Here is a 21,373-nt window from a genome sequence, read left to right as displayed (position 1 = left end):
CGGCAATTCCCATGTGTTGAACTACACATGGGAATGGAAAGGGGATGGAAAGGCTCCTTCATGGGGCTGGGCATTTCGCCTAGACATCATCTTCGCTCTATTCCTTCACTGAGGGTGATACTCACCCCCAGCAAAAGGCCAGCACATGACCAGTGCACCACTTTAGTCCCACTTAAGCACTATTTTTAGGGTGTAAGTGGGGGAGGAGGCCGGCAGGGAGGGAGCATAGCAAAAGCAGGTGCTGGTCCTATACGCAGGGATGGATTTTCGCCCCCGCCGCCTACCAAATCACGGACTACAATAAATAGGCGAGCTATTAGGTTTGCCACTTTGCAGAGCACGTCGCAGGCAGGGTTTTTCAGTCCTAGGCGAGTAAAATATCTGCTTGTTTTCAGATGTATCTATTACTGCTTTTGTTGCAGTAAACAGATTAAATGAGAAAAGGTCAAGATGCAATTTGAATCTGTGTAAGAACATAACAAATACTTTTCTCAGTAATCAGATACAGTAAATACAAGTACTTATTTACTTGTAAATGTTAAAACATTCACAAATTATCCTCTCAACCTCAGCAATACGAACTTAACCGTCAGATTTTGGAAACTATTTACTCTGCTTCTCTATGTGATTGAAGAATACATATACATGTGTTATTTAAACAGTGTTTTGTTAATGGGAATGCATGCAAAAGCAGGGAAAAGAGAAATGAGAAAGAATATATGTTCCAGGTTTAACGAACACATAGATTGTTTGTTATTTCAGAGTAAAATAAGACAGTAGGTGTTTGCAACGTGAAAATCATCCCTTGCAAAAAAAACACAAAACCCCAAGAAAACTATTAAAAAAAAGAATCTTGCTGGGTGAATTGTTATACGGTTTGAGCCATTCAGAATATGTGTGGTAAATTAGCTGTTCTAAACGTACCATGTGCTGGGCTTTTCAGGCAGATTTTTACATTTATGTTTTCACTAAGTCTTAGTTAATTGTTATGCCTTTCACCTTGAATGCCAATTGTAATAATAATATTACATCTGTAGCCTATTTCTCCCTTCTTAAATTACAGCAACCAGGAATACTCGCTAGGTAAAATCCTGTATAGTTACTCATAAGAAAATATTGAAATCAGACGAAAAAATGTTTAGCTTGCATATTGCCTTAGACAGCCCTGGAGAGCTGCCAGGCAGCCAAGGTATTATTAGAAAAGCTGAGCAAATAGCTTGCAGGGGGAAGAGCTGTGATTTTAGAGCCATCAGGTACCATCGTATCACCGGATTTTAGGCTGGTATTTTTTTTTAAGTTCAGTAAAGCCATTTAAAAATACAGCACGGTGGTTTGAAAGTGTGGGGTTTGGTTTTGGCGCGTGGGTTTAAGGAGTGATAGTTGGGGCGTGAAACATGAGTGTTTTTCCAAAGGGGACAGATGTTCGGAGGAGGTGGATAAAGAGGTTTTTTGAGGCGGGGGGAACGCTCCCCTTGGCCTCCAGGCCTTCAGGTGGAGCAGAGGAAGGGCTTTCACCCCGGAGAGCTGATAGACCCTGGGTTTCTTGCTCAGTCCAGCCTTGGCAGTCTCCACGCACCCCAAACTGCCCCAAAACAGGGATCACCCTGCCCAGGAGCACCAGGGGAGGATGTTTCCCCATAGCATTGCTCTGACAGTCCCTGCATTCAGGCTGGGCAAAACCAGCAGAGGAAACACCATTTATTTCAAGAGCAAATGTGGAATCATTTTGCATGAACTTAACAGACTTAATTAGTGGTGCCCTGAGCATTGAGCAAATAAGATAACTGGAGTTATTATATAATATATACTATTTTATAGTATAATATATATACTACATATATAATATAAAATATAACAATATGATATATAGTATGTATTACATAGTATATAACATATAGTATTATATAATATTATATAATATGTATTATATAATAAAATGACTGCTGTTATTTTATTCACATAAATGCCTTTTTGAGAGGGAGAAAGGTCAGTTCCCACCGCAGAGCGTCGCACAGGGCAAACAGGGTTTACCTGCAATAAAGGCACTCGACACTTGAGAAGTCAATACGCAGCCAAAAAAAATCTTGTTTTCCCTTGGGCCTTCCATCCTCTTCTAGGATGGTTTTGTACCTGACAAACTTTTATTTAGTTGGCGCATTAATATTCTGTAACGAATGCGCTGTCAGGGGTCGGGGAGATAAGATGAAACGGCACCATGCAAACATTATAGCCCCTTCTGGTCCCTAGAGGGGGTCTACAGGAGAGATGGGGAGGGACTCTCGATCAGGGAGTGGAGCCATAGGACGAGGGGGAACGGTTTTAAACTGAAAGAGGGGAGATTTAGATGAGATATTAGAAAAAATTATTTGCTGTGAGGGTGGTGAGACCCTGGCCCAGGTTGCCCAGAGAAGCTGTGGCTGCCCCATCCCTGGAGGGGTTCAAGGCCAGGTTGGACGGGGCTTGGAGCAACCTGGTCTAGTGGAAGGTGTCCCTGCCCAGGGCAGGGGGTGGGACTGGATGGTCTTTAAGGTCCCTTCCAACCCGAACCATTCTGTGATTCTATGATTCTGCACTTGCTCTTTCCTCCACTCCAACGCTGGCTTTGCTCTGCAGGATCAGGGTAGGGGATCAGAAGGCTTTGTTTGCCACTTCTTATTTTTAAAAGGCTGAGATTCAGGTGTGCATTGTCCCAAACAAGCGTTTGGCTTTAAGAAAACCCATCCAGGGCACTATTGTATTGTGGAAATGCTGCGTTGCAAGCAAGGCGGGGGGGTCTGCACTGTCTTCTGTAAATACAGTTCTCAGGGCTTGGTTTCTCTTTAGTGCCAGAGATGCTTCTTTCAGGAAAAATTCCCTTGATATTTAAAAAAATAAATGAAATTAAAAATATATACCCTCTATTAAAAAGGCAAGAGAGAAGGGGAGAGTAATGGTTTGTCATTGCTTTGCAAGTCAGGTTTTGGTCTATTCTTGTCATAACTATCTGAAGTGTGTTTACATATAGTTTGCCTTTCTGGTATTTTGTGCTTGCACAGACCTGATCTCCACCTATTTTGTGTCAACAGTTGCCGAGATTGGTGTAAGAACAATTAACCATTGCAAACTGAAACCCCAGCACGCGGAGAAAGGTGCCCTCAGAGACCCTCTCTCGCGCTTACATCAGGCGCTTGCTCCGGGCTGCACCTGCATCAAACAAATCGCCTGGTTAAAAAGTCAGCCTGAAATATTAAAAAGGGGGCAAATGTTGCCTCCTCCTTGGCGAAACCAATTTTCTCTGCTCAGAAATGAAACACAGCCAGAGGCGCAGGGCGAGGGCATGCTTTCGAGGGCGTGCATTTTTTGCCCTGCCTGCCCTGAAATGATTTGGGTGTAAGCGATGGCTGGCTGGCTCTACCAGAGCTAACAACGCTTCTGCCTTTCGTTTTACTTTTGAAAAAGAAAAGAAACAGCAGCAGATGCTGCTGAAAAAAAAAAATAAAAAAAATATTACTTCCGCCGTTCTTCAACGAAATCTAGGTCATGTAACAGTTTCACAGGTTATTATTTTTTATTTTTTTTTTCCCCCTGCCCAGGCGCTGTAGTCCTTGTGGCTTTTCTGGCTAATGATAAAGAGCAATAGCAATAGCTACTTTTTAATTCAGATTTTTCCCGGAGATGTCCGACTTCTCACCTGGTTTATAAAGGTGGTTTATACCAACCGGGGGACTGATCCCTAAGCTTCCCGTGTCCCATGGTCTCACAAATTGCTTTTATCTTTGACATTCCCCTGACCTCCCTGTGTGTGTTTTGTTTGCATTGTTTTCTGAGGATGTCTTTTCTCCTGCCCTGAATAAAATGCCATCAGGAGTAGGATTATAAGCAAAATGAATTACTTCACTTAATGGGAAATTATGTTTAGATAAAGTAGATTACAAAGTAGGTTATTAGCAGTGGTTAGAAAACAATGTTTTGAAGTAGGATGTCTTGGGGGGCAGTCTGTCCAGAAGCGTGGGGTTGTTTTTCATGTTGGCTGTGACTCAGAGTTGTATCTTCTGTGGTTTCTGGGGAAAAGAAAAAGAAAAAAAAAAAAAGGAAAAAAAAATTGAAACCAGTTTTGCAGGTGCCCATATCACATGAAATAACACCAACGAGCTCATGTTTGTTGTTTTTGGTAGCGGTGGGGAGGACGCAACCACAGGAATCACAGCTTCCCTCCTCACCCAGAGTGATGTCAAAGCCTATTTCATGTACAAATCACAGGTCCCATATAGGGGTTCATTATGTTTTCTCTTTGGGGGCTCTAGGGGTGTTTTCCCCCAAAGACACTTTGTCAGGGCTTTTGGTTTGGCCACCTTGGGTTCGCTTCTCCTTGGGTTCTCCTTCTCACTTGGGTTCTTCTCAGTCTTGCAGGCTGGATGAGCTGGTGTAGGGTTCCTGGGGATACAGTTACTCCGTGCTCCTTCAGTGGCCTTCTGAAAACGAGAGCAGGGTACGGAGATCTGTCCAGGAGCACAGACAGGGCATTTCTCGTATCCTTCAGTGAGCGGGAATACACTTAAACCAGCAGCCAGATGTGGGAGCAGTCCTTCACTTGGGCTGGAGGACCAGGCACAGCTTCCAGCTGCCATGCCCTATGCATTGTAGGTAGGAGCGAACGGGGGAAAACTGTTTGGACAAGGCTCTCAACTTCATGTATCGAAAAAGCCTTGGACCTCAGATGAGGAACCCCTGAGTTTAGACCACTTGTGCAGCAGGAGGAAGCTCAGCGATCACGCAGGCACCTCTCACAAACACTACAATCCATTAAATAAGAGGTTATGCTGAATCAACAGAGGACAAGGACATTGCTGAGAGATAGACAAGTGTTTTCAAAGAAGTGCTGCATAGTTTGCTATCAATTCTCTTCTGTTGCCAGCATAATCCTTGCCATCAAGCGGGACTCAGGTTGTTGGCTTGAAGTGATCTGCTGGAGACAAGCCGCTGGGTTGCACTGATGGCATGCACCAGACCAGGACCTGAGTTACGGAGTCCAGACATGCTCTCCTGAAGGTTCAGATGGAAAGTTGAGGTTCAGACTCCCCTCAGAGCTGGGAGAAAACAGCGAGTTGGGAGATGTGCATGGCAGTCTGGGCTGCTCTCAAAGCTTCCGGAGAGCCTGTGCACCCCCTGCCACAAGTGTTTGGGAGGTCCCAGGGTTTGTGGCATGGTCTGCATGTTGGAGCGCATGCATCTATCCCAGCAAAGACAGTGTGCTTTATGGTGGGTGAGACCCCCCCCACTGGAGCAGCAGTGCTGCCTTCAGCTCTGGGGCCACCAACATCAGGACATGGACCTGTTGGAGCAGGGCCGGAGGAGGCCACAGAGATGCTGAGAGGAGTGGAGCCCCTCTGCCGTGAGGACAGGCTGAGACAGTTGAGAGGGTTCAGCCTGGAGAAGAGAAGGCTCCGGGGAGACCTTAAAGCCCCTTCCAATGCCTAAAGGGGGTCTACAGGAGAGATGGGGAGGGACCCTGGATCAGGGAGGGGAGCCACATGATGACGAGTAATGGTTTTAAACTGAAAGAGGGGAGATTTAGATGAGATATTAGAAGAATTTCCTTGCTGTGAGGGTGGTGGGACAGTGGCCCAGGTTGCCCAGAGAAGCTGTGGCTGCCCCATCCCTGGAGGGGTTGAAGGCCAGGTTGGATGGGGCTTTGAGCAACCTGGTCTGGTGGGAGGTGTCCCTGCCCAGGGCAGGGGGGGTTGGAACGAGGTGATCCTTAACGTCCCTTCCAACCCCAGGCATTCTATAATTCTATGAGATAAATCACTCTCCAGATCTGTAGTGGAAAAATGGCTACGTAGCATCAGCCCTTGGGCAGGGAGAGCATTTTTGTGGGAGGCACGATTTTGTCTGGTAGCACGTTTTGTACCCAACCGCTGTGTTGTATTGGGTCCAGTGCTGTCCTGGGCGGGAGTTAGAGCAGCCTTCAGCACTGCTCTATGAGACGAATCCTTGCCATATTCCTTAAAGGCTAATTGTGGCACACAGAGATCAGCCGGAGTACAGCTGCGCTGGGATTTGGGAGCAGGGAAGAGCCAGGAGGTCAGCTCCGCTGGCGCTTTGCCATGTAAAGATTTCCCCTTACATCATCTGGCTGCCGAGGGCGAGTTTACATCTGCTTGGCGCCCCGCGGGAATTGCGGTGTCAGGGAATGAGGTTGCCGCGAGCCCTCCCCGGCGCAGCCGAGACCTGCTGCTCCCAGGAGCCCCTGCTCCCGCTCCCTGGCATCACCGGGGAAATGCCTGGATGCCACACCTGGATTTTCACCCGAAACTTCCCACATCAGCTGAGCATTTTGGGTTTTGTTTTTTTTTTTTTTTTTTCAGGACTGAGTGGGATTTGTGGGTGGGAGGACAAGGAAGAGAGGGTACCAGAAAGGCCACCAGCAGCTCGCCTGTGATGTGGGAGGGCACTGGAGATGGGCAGAGCAGGGAGGATCATCTCCAGGGAGCCCTTCCCTGGGCATGCTGGTTCTTCACTCCTCTCTAGCGAGTCCCTCCCTTGTTTTTCATTCAGAACTAGCTAAAATATATACAAATAGGCTTTAGCTCCATCCTGCTGGGGAACAGGGAAAATTCTGCAAGATGGGAAAAGCGTTTCCTGCCCAGCTTTCTTCTAGAAAGACCCATTTTGCGCAGCCACCAGCTGTGAGCCCTGCACAGAGATCTGGAAGGGACCTGGAAAGATCATCTGGTCCAACCTTTTGTGGGAAAGGGAGCCTGGCTGAGATTATCTAGCACCCTGTCCAGTCTCAGATGTGGCCTGACAAGCGTTGGGATGATGAGGCTTAGGGGAGCATTTGGGCCAAGGGAAGAGCAGGGCCAGGACTTTGTGAATAAGTCGTATGAAGAACGATTGAGGGAGCTGGGACTGTTTAGTTTGAGGAAGAGAAGGCTGAGGGGAGACCTCATCGCTCTCTACAACTACTTGAAAAGGCATTGTAGAGAGGTTGGTGCTGGTCTCTTCTCACAAGCAAATAGCCATAGAACAAGAGGGAATGGATTCAAGCTGCAACAGGGTAGGTTTAGAATGGACATTAGGAAGAAATTCTTCACAGAAAGAGTGGTCAGACACTGGAACAGGCTGCCCAGGGAGGTGGTTGAGTCACCATCCCTGGATGAGTTTAAGAGTCGCTTAGATGTGGTGTTGGGGGATATGGTGTAGGGAGGAACTTTGTAGAGTAGGGTTGATGGTTGGACTCGATGATCCCAAGGGTCTTTTCCAACCTAGATGATTCTATGATTCTATGATTCTACCTCGATGGAAAAACATCAGCCATTCCTTCTGCGCCTGGAGCACGAGCCATCGCTGGGCTCACTGGCACCCCAAGGCGGGTCACCATGTCCCATGGGGCTGATGGCAGGGTGCTCCACCAAATCTAATCTGCTAATAAGCAGGATGTGTCCCAAGATGGTTTGAGAAGAAAGCAGGGGGTGTGGAGCAGGAGGGGAAGCAGGGCTTGGGAGAAGAGCAAGCACAGGAGGTGGCCAAAGGGAGAGCTGGTGCAGGTTGGGCCGGTCGGAATGTAGGACTCTCTTACAGGGAGCGCATACCTGATCCCATCTCCCTGCTTTCTATTTTTGCACCCGATGTGCTGGCTGCATTAGCAGGGCTGGCTTGCGAGGGGGTTCAATAGCGCTCTCCCCCTCCAAAGCGGCTTTTTTCTGAATGCACAACATGAATCCATTGGTGGGGTCACATAGTAATGCTTGAAGTCAGAAGCTATTTTTAAAACTAAATTGCAGAGCCACACATGGCTTTCATTAGTGCTTTACATCAAATTTGTCAGCTAATTAGTGGTTTTTCATCACTAGTTTTTTGCATAGTATTTTATTTGTTCACTCTTCAATATTGTCTTGTGAGGCGCCCCCCCCCTCTATAGAGTCCCCGGTGCTGCCAGGGGAGGAGGGAGAGAGAGGATGGGGAGAGCTTTGAGGAGACCTTCCCCATCCTCCTGATGGATGGGCTCCCTATCCTTTGGAGGATATTCCAGTATTACGTGTCTGGAGTGGGCGGTTAGCAGCCCCTGCACTCTCTTCCCTCCCTACCTCTATTTAGTGTTGTACATGATGTATTGCAGTCCTGAACTGTCTTCAGTTGGGAGGAGGAGGAGGAGGAGGAGAAACCGAGAAAAGTTGCCAAACATGACTTCATAAGGTTTGACTTTAAATTGAACAAAGTTTCTGGAGCTTCTTGGATTATTTTTTTTTTTAATTTTTTTTTTTTTTTTACTTCACAAATAAAGGGAGTACAGAGAGCATGGCTTGCTAATGACTGGTAGTTACGGGTCATTAAGCTCACTAACTGACTTCAGGATCAGAACTTTCTAATAATGGCAGTAAGCACTCTTTTAACATTTATTTCTCATTTTAGGGATGGGGAGATGTGATTACCATTCAAAAGTCTGCAGTTATTTTTGCTGTTCATAATTACGGAGGAAGCTTGCTATTTTTAAGGCTGTTTTTAAAACACTTTAAAGTATTCAGTGAAATAATTTCTAGAGTTTCTTTTTCTTTTCTCTGACTCCTTTAAAAAGCTCTGGAAAACAAATACGCGGGGAAAAAAAATGAAAATATGTTAAAATAAGGAATAAAGCAGTTACTGAAGTGTAATAATCCCGGTTTATAGCACACTTTCCATTTAAATTGTTTTTATTAGAGATAAACCTGTTAAGCGTTGAGGAATTAAGAGCTGAATAGAGGTGGTTGTTTCACTGCTGTATAAATGAAGGATCTCAGTATATAGAAAAGAGTACGGCTGGTTTTACAAGTGAATTATTCGCCTGTTTGAAGGGCTCCGGTTACTTTGGCATCTGTTATAAAAAAAAAAAAAAAAAAAAAAAAAAAAAAAAAAAAGATGATTTGTTTGTTGTCAAGAGAGCTATTGGGTTGGGTTTTTTTTTTTTTCGGAAGGGCAAGAGAGGTTTTAGCACTGGGGTTGGCAGGTACTGTGGGCTTTCTCAGCCTCCTTACGCCTGGTTTGCTAGAAGGAGCTCAAGGAGAAAATGAGGCAGAGAGATTTTGGGGGGAATTTCTTGGCACTGCTAGTGATACACAGACTTCTGGCACGCAGCGCTTTGGGAGAATACTGAGAGGGAGCAGCCTGCAACTCAGGGTATCAAAAGTCAGTAATGGTGTGAAACTCTCCTCATTCAGGAGGGCCAAGGGGAGAGAAAAATTCAATATACCGCTAGGTCTCAGCATCTCCTTTCAGACAGCCGGTCCTGGAAAATTTCATTCCAAGACTGCAAATTGGAAGTCCCCGCAATCTCTCTGTCGATTCTTGAGCAAAAGGTGACTTTGGAAATCCGTGACAGCAGAGGAAGGTCTTGTTTTATTCACTCGACCGAAATGAAATACAAGGGGAAGGGAGAAAGACCAGATCTGTGCAGAAAATGTCACTCGGGCTGTAACCTGAGCCTTGGCGAGCTTGTGCCTTTCGGAGGGTTTTGGTGACCCTCTGAAAATCCTTGCTCTCTGGCTGCTATTATTGTAGCCAATTTCTAGCTAAAACAAGGCTTTTGTCATCGCCAGCCATGCCGCCTCTCGCTGAGAAGAACCAAAACGTGGAGAGGGCGGCCAAGCTGAAGGTCAGAGTGCAGAGCAGGGATTTGCCGCATCCCCAGGGCCAGGGCTGGATCTCACCCCTGGGACCGGTGATGCTCCAACTAGGGAGGCTGCCAGTGACCTCTAGAGACAGACCCCGGGCGAGAAGCCGAAGAGAAAACATCCTAGTGAAATGCAAATTGGAGAAAAGAGGGTTTCCTCCTCCTCTTTAGGAATATGCAGGTGGAAGAGCTGGGTTTTTTCTTGCTTTTTGGGATGCAATCCCAAAGCGCAATCTCCCGTATCCAAAAGGGCCAGGAAAAGTTAAGTTGAAAAAAATTAAAAATACTTTAAACTTCTGTGTTTGCCCAACTGTTCAAATGTTTCCTCTGTGCCAGATCATTCCCCTTGCAAAAAAAGAAAAAAAAAGCAACCCAAAGCATTGTTCTGCAGAATTATCAGCTCCTCTTGGGCTGGGAGATGGATACAGCTTGTACACTGAGGGATCTCATGCTGTTTGTGCCGCTATTGATTCTGCTCTTTGGGGGGGGAAAAAAAAAAAAACCAAATCAAAAACCCGCCTTCCACATGGGAGCACAGGTACCAATGCTTGGTGTGCATTGGTATGGGGAGAAGCATACCAGAGCACTGGTGTGGGGAAAAATACTTTATGCAAGTCTTGAGCTTGTGCGGGTCTTTACTCAGACGAGTCATGTTTTGTGACTGTCCTAATCATTAACCTAAATTTTATGCCGAGAATACTCCATTTCAGTAGCACTTAATACGCAAATATATTTTTTTAGGTCCTGATTCCTCCGAACTTTTAAAAATCAGAGTGATGTAGGGTTCCTTTCTCTTGAGATAGGTGAATATGAACACACGGGAAAAGGGGCAGTGAGATTCTTCCTCAGCTTTTCTGTTCCATCATTTTTGCTGGTGTTATGTCAGCCTGGCACTTTGGAAATTCGAAGAGTGATCAAAAGATCTTGGCCCTTCTATCAAAGAAGAAACCAGCGAGCATGAAGAAATTATCCTCATGCCTGTATATTTCTGCAGCTACAGCTAATTCCCCATTTTGCTTGCGAAGAGTTCCCAAATGTGATTTATAAACATAACAGGACAGCATTGTGGTCTCTCAAGACAAGCCACAGTAATAGTTTTAATCTGATGGGTTCTTGCAAATTCCAGGTTTGGGATGCAGGAAGAAACTTGAAAGTGAATACTTTCTTTTTTTTTTTTTTTTTTTTTTTATTTTAATGCATAGTGGTTTGGAGTCTACTATAATGCAAAGTAAAGCATTCTGTTACAAAGGCAGGGAGGATGGGACAGAAGGTTAAAGGGCATCCTGGAAACAAACAGCTGGACCAGTTTATTTAAACAGATACAAGGATGGGGAGCTGACCTCCGTTTGACTTCTAGTGGGAGGAGCGAGAATGTCATTTTATTACTTTGCCCAGAAGGAAAATGTTCTTGCGTCTGAATTCCCCCCAAAGACATCCAAACACCGGGCTGTTTGGCAGAATTGCTACTTATAGAAAATACTTCTACGAATGCGTAGGAAGAAGATAACTGTTAAGTACCTGTGTGTAAAATGTTCTTAAAGCAGATATCCTGAGCGATAGCGTGGGGCAAACAGGTGAGAATGTGTTTTACTGTAGGCACGTCTTATGGATAATTATTGGTAAATTCTAGCTCTGTAGTTAATTATTGAGCTCCCCCCCCCCCTTCTTATTAAAAGCGCTTGTGGTTTAGAGGAGAAGGAAGAGATTGGAGCGTGCGTGCTTAATGTGGCTCAGGGTTTCTTTGGGGTAAAAACTTTTGGCAAGTGAAGGTTTGGGTGACAAGCCAGTCTCACGGCTACCAAAGCCCCCCTCCCCTCCTGCCTGGCAATTGGGGTGGAGAAGGATGGAGTCAATGCAGCAAGAGCCTGCAGAAGGAAATGGCTGGGGTGCTGGGGTTTCGCGGCGGTGTTTTACTTAGGAGAGTTACTGTGAAAATTGCTTTCTGCAAATGCAGATTACAGATATTAAACAATTTTCTAATTGGTCATGGAGCTAAGGCAGCTAATGGGAGAAAAAAAGCAGATTTTTTTTAATTGCTTATTTCACATGGTGTTTGTGCTACACCTGTGCTTATAATGAGAAAGGAGAATTAGTCTAACCTTCTGCTCACATGATTCTAATTTTCATGGTTTGTACAAGATAATGATAAACTGATTTGCAACACCGTTTGCTGGAGTTGATGCGGGGGTTTTTTTTTATCGGAAATGTGTACAAAAATTGATCCAACACTGTTGCTGGCAAAACATGACCTAGTTCAAGCATAAGGTTTCCAGATCGAGCCCATTTTGTTGAGACGGGTTTGCTGAGGACTCAGCCTCTTGATTAATTTTTGTGGGAGTTCGGGGAACAGGAGTCAGTCGGGAATGAGAGAGAGGAGGAGACCGATATCACAAAAATTCTTTGATGAGGGCAAAACAAACAACATGAGGTGGTGGTTTGAGATTCCCCCCTCGCCGGCGTAGGGGACCGTGTGGGCAGAGCTGGTTCCCGCGGGAAGGTCCTGGTGGTCCTCTCTTTCCTAGGAGAGCTCCTGCTAAGCCACCCCAAGCACAGGCAACAACAAGAAGCACCAAGCAGCTTTTTGTGGACTTTCCCATCGCGTTCCACAAGCACGGTGTGGTTTTACACACGCTCACGCTGCTTTCTTTGCTAGCAAATGCCGAGGCACACACAGTTTTATTACTATCTTTCTCTCTCATAAAGAATGTAAAGTCCGGTTATGAGGCTTTGCCGTGATTAGGTCTTGGTGGAGGTATTTTCCAAATGGTTTTTAACTAAGATTTCTGATGAGCGAAGCTGCAAGAGGAGTTCTAATGCTCTTCAGAGGGTTCCCAGCCATGGTTTGGAGGCTCCTGGTTTCAGCACCCACAAGGACTGCCCACAGAAGAGACCGGGGCACTCTCCTCCTTCTGTTTTACTCCAAATTATTCTGAATATTCCTTTCCCAAATGATCATTGCAAGACTAACTGAGGCAAAGAGCTACAAAACCGCAAGGAGTACAGTTGCAGATGGCTATTTTTAAAAAGGACTGTACCTCTTTTTTTTTTTTTTTTTTTATTGCCAAAGATCTGCTTTTCATTGTTCGGGGGGAATTTTCAGTAGTCCAGTAATTACAGTTTAACAAGATGTTTGCTGTAAATGGTCAGGCCTAGCTGGAGAAAACAGGATTATAAATTCAATTACTGTAAAGCTATGACCTCGCCTTGACCCCTCAGACTTTGCATAAAGGGGGGGGGGGGGGAAAGCCCACCAAGAAATGGCTAGGAGGAATGCAGGGCTCTGAAGTCCCCCAGCAGCGTGACTTGGCGGTGATAAAACTCCAGACGTTCCCTCATTTGATGGGGTTCTGCCATCACAGTTCATTATCTTAATAGTGGGCATTAAAAGGGAATTAGGTTTGCAAGAGGTAGGGGCAGGTTTTGATAAAAAAAAAAAAAAAGAAAGAAATTGGAGAAAAGAAGTCGGAGGACGTAAGGCAGAAATGGTACTAATGAGGGGGAGGCAGCAGATGCCCTCACGAGCATCTCGCTGGCTTCACCCCTTTGGGTTTTTTGTGTGTGTGCCCCGATCTGAATTGAGCAGAGCGTTGCTGGTATTGTTTCCTGAAAACTCGGCTAATTCCCCCATGAAAAGATGAAATGGAAGTGTCCGACTGTGGCAAAAAAAAAAAAAAGCAGGCAGACATAAATCAGCTGGGAAACCCCAAGCTCGTGCTCTGGGGAGGTCACCGGGGTGAAAGGTTTTGCAGGATTTGCATCCATGCGCCGCCCGACGGAGAGCATCATGGCGGGGCTCGGGGATGGGTGGGAGTCGTCCCCCTTCCATAACCGTTTGCTTCCCTCTTAGTTTATTTCTTTCTTTTTTTTTTTTTTTTTTTCTTGCAGGTTTATTAACGCTAGAAGAAGAATAGTGCAGCCCATGATAGACCAGTCCAATCGAGCAGGCAAGTCCCCAGTAGTAACTGTATTCCAGTCACGCAGGCGAAAACCATCCTCAAGCCATTCACCGGGAGGTCCATTACCTGGTAAATAAATGAGAAATGAATGCTGGGAGTGATTGACAATTAAAATACGACCAGCTTTGTTTCATTACAACCCAAATCATTTTAACATGATTAAAATATTCGGGGCAAAAAAAGACATTGAAGAATAAAAAGAAAAAAACAAGAAACTAAAACGATCCGCCCCATGACCAGACTTTCCGTACACATTCGGAATTAAAGTTATTTCTTTTTAGTAGTTGTTTTGAGTTTTCCTTCCCAGCTCTTTCTGCTCCTGTGACCACTCCCTGGTGCATGGCTTGGTGTGGAATTGCTGTAAACTTTATTACCTGTCAAAAGGGCAAGGGGGTCAGCATCGCTTGTGGGACTCAGTAAAGTTCAAAGACATTCAATGAGGTAGAGCTTTATGTGCTTTAATAACCCAAGGCAGCTTACTTCTGAAGCCAGCTTTCAATGTACAGTTAAAACCTGGAGTTCAGGTAGTGGGACTTGTTGAGAGCCCTTTCGTCCCTCGTATCTTCTTTGTCGTAGCTGTCCTTTGGGTTCGCTGAGTTTTACAGGGGGGAGGGGGGATTTTTTTTTAGATATATTTCTTTAAATCTTAAGTGTCTGGGGTCTTTAAATCTTTTCTGGTGTCTGGGGTCTGGGCTCGCAGCTGTGTGGGTATTTACCATCAAGGAAGAGCCCATTACCCTCCGATGGTTTTGTTTCCCAAATCTTGCTGCCAAACTATCCAAATCTGCCGTTGTCCAAGATGGCGTTTGGGCCATGCTTCCTCTTCGAGTACATTCCATTATTTTGCCATTAGAAGTGAATATCTGGCCGGGACGCGTTCAGGTCCCTCCTCTTAGAAAGGCACACGGGCGTAATTTAACACACTGCAATTTCAGTGTGACTATTCCAGCCATAAAATCCAGCTCCTACACAGGTCTCCGCATTGACGTCAGCAGCAGCTGGAGCCGGGGCTCCTCGTGTCTCCAGATTTCGGATCCCTCGCTCCGTTTCCAAACCCTCAGTAGGAAATCAAGCCGCGACTTGGCAAGGACCTTTTAGCCCGGCCGCTAAATTTGACCAGTAGATGGTTTTCCCTCTTTTTCGAGCTGGCATTGATAGCGGTCTCTGGGTGGGTGGGTAGGGGGTTGAGTCTTGACGCCGTGAGAAGAGGGGACCCTTTTGGCTGGGGCTTAAAAAGCAACATTCTACACTTTTCCAGTAAGTCAAGGAACGCCCTATAACCCCGACGGGCAGCCGATGGGAGGTTTCGTGATGGACGGCCAGCAGCACATGGGCATCCGAGCGCCAGGTAAGCCCCCCGGCCGGGCCCCCTCGGTGGCACCACCGCAGGTACCCATCTCCTCCGTCCTCATCTCCGCTGCCTGCCTTGCCCTCGCCTGTCTTCTTCTGCCTTCCATGCCATCCAGGGGGGCCAGGGCATCTTCTGGCTCCGGCAGTCCTGGCCTCTCTGCCCTGCTGCGTTTTTGGAGAAGGGGCTTTTGGCACTATCCGTTGACTTTTTGCTCATTCTCTGGCATCTTCTTGGATTTTTTTCTCTCCCTCTAGGACCTATGAGTGGAATGGGCATGAATATGGGCATGGAGGGGCAGTGGCACTACATGTAACCTTCACCTAGGTAACCAATGGCAAAGCCAGGGGGAAGTAAGTACAAACGGGGTCTTTTGTTCTCACTTTGTCCCAGGGATATTTGTCTCCTTGCATTTCCCTATGTTCTCCCTGCCCATAGACTCATGCTTCTTCCTTCCTTTCCGTCCATCCATCCTAACGCCTGGGCCTTTGGGTTTCTCTCCTTCCCTGCGGTTCAGCTCAAGCTTCTCAAGCTTCCCAAACAACACCACCCCCCCGTCCCCGTCCCCCTCCCATCCTCCGTGCGCGCGCGCACCGTGCATCGCCGCTGCTGTACATCGCCGCCGCCATACATTGATGCTATTATCCATCCCCGAGCACATGACAAAACAAGAAGCAGCCGGGGAAGGTGGGGAGGAAGGGGGGGGGGGGGGGTTTGGAGGGGAAGGAGGGGTTGGGGGGGGGAGAGCTTGTCGTCTTGGCAACAGACTGATTTGCAAAATGTAAGCGGTCTGCAGCAGCGCGGGGAGAGGAAAGAGCATGTCCCCAAAGTGTCATAAATCTGTCTAACCGCAGTTGATGCATGAGTTACATTTCTCCCGCTAACCTGCAAGACACCAAAAAAGCCAAACGGAGACTTCTCCTAGGTTAAAAAAAAAAAAAAAAAAAAAAAAGAAACGGCAGCCTCACTTTAGTTGCGTTTTAGAAGGCAATGGACAAAACTTTGATTATTTTCTTTTTTAAAATTTTTTTTTTTCAAGTTTATTTCTCTTTGTCTGTCCATCATAATGGGATTACGTGTGGCAAAGGAAAAAGAGAGAATACAAAATAGAGGTGTGCGCAGCAGGCTATGGAGCTTAGCCCAGGCTAATTGACTATATCCAAATTAAGTATGCCATCACTTGCAGTGTGACAAATGGATTTGACTTATTCAGTATACAAAAATAGAGATCATTAATGCAATCTTCAGTGGCAGGCCTCGCAAAGAAAGACTAGAAAAACTGTCCCAGATTTTTTTTTTTTCCCCCTCTTGTCTTTTTATAGGGGAAAACACATTATACAAATTTTTGTGGGTTGTTGTTGTTGTTTTTTTTTTAAAGAAAAAAAAAAAAGAGTAAAGCGGTTTGAAACACTCAGGCACCGTGTTTAAATGGTACCTGATTCTGTTTGTCTTGCTCTCTTTCTGGAGTTAAAAGCAGTTATTTCAGCATCTTTGTTGTGTCCCCAACCTATATGAATGTAGGGTTTGAAGTTACCCAGGCCAAGTGTATTTCGTAGTCGTCTTCTCTGGGTGCGAGTCAAAACTAAGTTTTAACAATTAGCTGTGAAAACATTCCTCCGAGCTTGGGAATGCAACAGCCTTATTACCTCATCATGGAAATTTCTAGCTTAGTTAATTTAAATATTGTTTCTTAGTTTCTGGGTCAATTAAATTTAAATGATGTATTTTATGCTTCGTGACCAATTAAATTAATAGGTTATTACAAAAAATATTATCATCTTTTTTGATTAAAGAGCTGTGAGTACAGTATATTTTATAAGCAATTTTCATTAGTTCAAAACTGTTCCTTTAGGCTAGATTAAGCAGCTATTCATTGCTCGAGCCTTGAGACCTGATTCCAAGGTGTTCGGCGCATTCACGGCGCGCTCTTACTTAGAACTAAAGCCAATTGAACCTACTTAGCAATAGCGTATGCCTTTCACCCTTGATGATTATGGAGCTTATAGCTCTCCGAAACAATACACCTGTCAGTTCCCATCAGCTACAGCAATCCAAGCAGAAGGCAGAGGCCCACAGAAAGCAGGAGGTTTTATTGTTTTAGGTCCAATTTTTTTCTTATTGTTCTCCCAAACCTCACTGAAAGGTTGACTGAGTCTCGCGTCTGATTTTTTTTTGGGACAGAAGGGGGAAGGCATTAATTGATAACTGTTATTGATTATATATATATATTTTTTTTTTTTTTAATGTGTTTAAAAATACAGGTTTGATTTAACAATCACCCTTAGTAATCCGATCAATTTCGGCTTCATATGAGGCCTTTGTTCAGCGATGTATGTGCTCGCTGTACAGCGGTTGTTTGAATGGCACAAATACTTGGGATGGATTCCAAGTGATGGGGCTCGAGAGCTAAATAAATAACTGTTGATAAACCTCGACACCGATTTAACCCATCTCTCCTCCCTCCTCAACTACTAGGCATTCCCTGCCTTGTATTCCCATCATGCTTTTACAAGCAGGGGAGACGAAGGCGGGTAGCTGGAGCAAGGGCATGGAGGATGGAACCCCAGCCTGGAGCCACCAACCCCATGTGACGTTAGTTGTCATCAGGCAGGCTTTGCATCTCCATCGCATACCACAAAAGCAGAAAGTGGTTTTATCTCCCCAAACTCTGCATTTGGAGGGGAGAGGATGTTCTTGGGGTTGGGGGTTTTTTTTGACCTGGGAGAAGAGAAGGCTTCGGGGCGACCTTATAGCAGCTTTCCAGTACCTAAAGGGTGCTTACAAAAAAGCTGGGGAGGGACTTTTTGCAAGGGCTTGTAGTGATAGGACAAGGGGTAATGGCTTCAAACTGGAAGAGGGGAGATTTAGATTAGATATTAGGAAGAAATTCTTTGCTGTAGGGGTGGTGAGAGCCTGGCCCAGGTTGCCCAGAGAAGCTGTGGCTGCCCCATCCCTGGAGGGGTTCAGGGGCTTTGAGCAACCTGCTCTAGTGGAGGTGTCCCTGCCCATGGCAGGGGGTTGGAACTTGATGATCTTTAAGATCCCTTCCAACTCAAACCATTCTGCGACTCTGTCATTCCCGTTGCCATTGGTGTGAGTCTGTATGTAGGCTTGGATCCCCCAAAGGCAACTGCGCGCCCCCATGACTCCACTTCCCACCTTTGGCTCGAGCCCGGCCTTCCCGTGACCTAGCGGAGGGGCTTCACGGCCCGATGTCGGCTAGCCGGTCCCCACCACTCACCGCCGCCTCTTTCTCTCCACAGGGCTGCAAAGTATGCCAGGGGATTATGTGTCTCGGGGTAGTCCAATGGGTATGAACATGGGACAGCCAAGCTATACCCCACCCCAGATACCCCCCCATCCTGCTCAGCTGCGTCATGGCCCCCCCATGCATACCTACATTCCTGGACACCCTCACCACCCAGCGATGATGATGCATGGAGGACCACCCCACCCTGGAATGCCCATGTCAGCATCAAGCCCCACAATGCTTCATACCGGCGAGCCGGCAGTGAGCGGACAAGTGATGGACATTCATGCTCAGTAGCTTAAGGGAAAATACACGTTGTCTGCAGCGACGGTAGATTTCAAACATTGTCTTTCTGCAATGACTATGGAGTTCTTGGCGTCAACTTTGGACCAAGGGACGTTCCGATTCTTCACAGGGACCCTGAAAAGCAGGAAAACACCAACCGAAGTCAACTTCTTGGGGACATGCTAAATATCTATATAAGACATTAAGAGAACAAAGAGTGAAATATTGTAAAATGCTATTATACTGTTATCCATATTACGTTGTTTCTTATAGATTTTTTAAAAAAAATGTGAAATTTTTCCACACTATGTGTGTTGTTTCCATAGCTCTTCACTTCCTCCAGAAGCCTCCTTACATTAAAAAAAAAAAAAAAAAAAAAAAGAAGCCTTACACTTACCCTGCAAATGACAGAAAGGGCTTATTTGCAGGATTTTTAGAGCATTAAAATAACTATGTCAGGCAGAAGAATCTTTCTTCTATCCTAGGATTTCAGCCATGCACACTCTCTCTCTCCTCTCCTGCTCTCTCTCTCTGTCTGTGTCTGTCTTTCTTCCCTTTTTCTCCCTTTCTCTCCCGGTCTCTCTCTCCCCCTCTCTCTCTCTTTCTAGCCTGGGGCGTGAATTTGCATGTCTAATTCATTTACTCACCATATTTGAATTGGCCTGAACAGATGTAAATCGGGAAGGATGGGAAAAACTGCAGTCATCAACAATGATTAATCAGCTGTTGCAGGCAGTGTCTTAAGGAGACTGGTAGGAGGAAGCATGGAAACGGAAAGGCAGTGTATTTGAAGCCTAATTGTCACATCAGAGCATCCTTGTCCCCACGCAGCAACCACCACCTTGTACATCACTTCCTGTTTTATGCAGCTCGAAACGTGGACTGAAGATTTATTTTTTAATATGTTGACTTTCTTTCTGGGCAAGACATCGGTCATGTGTGCATTTTTTTTTTTTTTTTTTCCCCATAGTCCCATCATGGAGCATTTATGTATACATTGTAAATAAATTTTGTGCAAAAAGGACTGGAAAAATGATCTGTATTATTGCAATTTTTTGTAAAAGTAGCAGTTTGGTATGAGTTGGCATGCATACAGATTTACTAAGTGGGATAAGCTAATTATACTTTTGTTGTGGTTAAACAAATGCTTGTTGATAGCCTTTTTCTATCAAGAAACCAAGGAGCTAATTATTATTAATAATAATCATTGCACACTGAGTCTTAGAGTTTCTGATTGAAACAGTTTGGATTGTATAATAACTCAAAGCCCAGTTGTAGTAGTTTGAGTGCAGTAATGAAATCTGAATCTAAAATAAAAGCAAATTATTTTTTGTCATGGTGACTCCACTGCTTGCAAAATTTGTTTCCTGCCCCCTTCAGTATTTGTCGCCATTCTATCCCAAACTGGGAGCCGAGCAGCTACAAAATTCAGCTAGTTCCGGGGACACCAATCGTTCACTATTTAAATATCAGCTTCGTGTTTAAAAAAAAAAATAATAATGTAAAAGTAACGCTACGCTGCGTAAAGAAACTTTCTTGGAGCTTGCACTGTAAATTGTCAGGGTATGGGAAGTGTTGCCTGTTAATAAATGTCATATCGCAGGGCATTATCGGACAGAAATTTGTAAGTAGTATTACCCCCTGCCCCAAATTACAGTTCTAATACACGCTTTAAGTTATTTGAGCCATATTATGCGTTTCTTTTCTGGAATCGAACGTATTAAGGAAGGAGGGAAATAAAAGTCGGGGCGCATTGCCCAGGCAATGCCTGTCGGTGAGCGGATGCCGTGGCGGCGCGAGGGGCTGCCGGAGCCCCGCGAGCGGAGGCTGGTGCAGGCCGTCCTCTCCTCATTAACCAATTTCCTCGCACAGCTGTATTTTCTGCACCGCAGCCAGCGAGTTAAATACCGCCAAACAGCTCGGGCAGGCTGTGATACCCTCTCATTTTCTTTATATAAAATCGCAGCTAGAGAAAAAAAAAAAAACATATATATATATATATATATAAAAAAATAGAGTTTCCCGGAGGTAGGAAAAATACACAAATATTTTAATTAAGGCAAAATCATGCAACTCCCCGGCCTCATCCCAGGGATGAGCTCACTGGCTGCCCCCCATGTTGTGTGTCCCTCTCCTTGTTCCCCTCCCGGGAGGGCAGGGGGCAGGTAGGAAGCAGGCAGGAGTGCAGGCAGGGCTGCAGGCAGGATGCAGGCAGGGCAGGGGCCAGGCGGCGTGGACCTCTCTGAATTAAGCAGGCCACTAAAGTGGGGTCCTCTCCCCCCGCAGCTTCTATCTCCTCCCCCTCCTTTTTTTTTAATTTTCTGGTGACTCTTGAGTTTGCCTTTTTTTTTTTTTTCCTTTTTTCCCCCTTTTTTTTCAGAGGGCCGCTGTACTGCCAAAGAGGCTGCACATCCTGGCTTCCGCTTTGTGAGCCTGAAATAATGACACTTTTCTGCCAAAACCTGAATGACCGGGGCTCGCTTTTTGCTTTTTTTGGGGGGAGGGGGTCTTTTTTGTTTGTTTTGTTGTTTTGTTTGGGGTTTTTTTTCATGTTTCTTGAAAGACAAAAACAAACCGCCCTCCTGCATGCGAGGGCACACGCGTCCCTTCCTCAGAGAAGTGGGGCACAGACCTGCTTCCATCGGACCTATTTTTTTTTGGGGGGGGTGGGGGGGTGGAACACGACAGATTTTCAAATTAAACCCGCTATTATATCCCAAGACATTTAATCAGCTGTAATTATAACAGGTTCAAAATGAAGAATATGCCTTGACAGTATTTTTATTGTTATTGTTCATCGCATGATGTTCGACGGCTTCAGCGGCACAGGAAAGAGAAGTAAACGGGTTACAAATAGGGAATTATCCCTCGTTTAGCATTAAAATTCATTTAGATAAAATTGCCAC

The 21,373-nt window shown here is 45.5% G+C and overlaps 1 protein-coding gene across 1 annotated transcript in view; it reads left to right on the top strand.

Annotated features, from left to right (window-relative positions):
- MEIS1 (Meis homeobox 1) overlaps positions 1-19,802 on the top strand; it is a 113,070-nt gene extending 93,268 nt beyond the window's left edge. Inside the window, exons 8-11 of the mRNA XM_074150753.1 lie at positions 13,514-13,572; positions 14,843-14,932; positions 15,190-15,285; positions 18,196-19,802. Coding sequence (XP_074006854.1) covers positions 13,514-13,572; positions 14,843-14,932; positions 15,190-15,248 — 208 coding nt within the window. The 3' untranslated portion in view covers positions 15,249-15,285; positions 18,196-19,802. The remainder of the gene's footprint in view (positions 1-13,513; positions 13,573-14,842; positions 14,933-15,189; positions 15,286-18,195) is intronic.
- Positions 19,803-21,373: the final 1,571 nt, after the last annotated feature.

This window comes from Numenius arquata, chromosome 7 (assembly GCF_964106895.1).
Source record: "Numenius arquata chromosome 7, bNumArq3.hap1.1, whole genome shotgun sequence".
Classification (NCBI taxonomy): Eukaryota; Metazoa; Chordata; class Aves; order Charadriiformes; family Scolopacidae; genus Numenius; species Numenius arquata.
The sequence above is the reverse complement of the archived record's forward strand: the minus strand, read 5'-3'. Positions and strand labels throughout refer to the sequence as shown.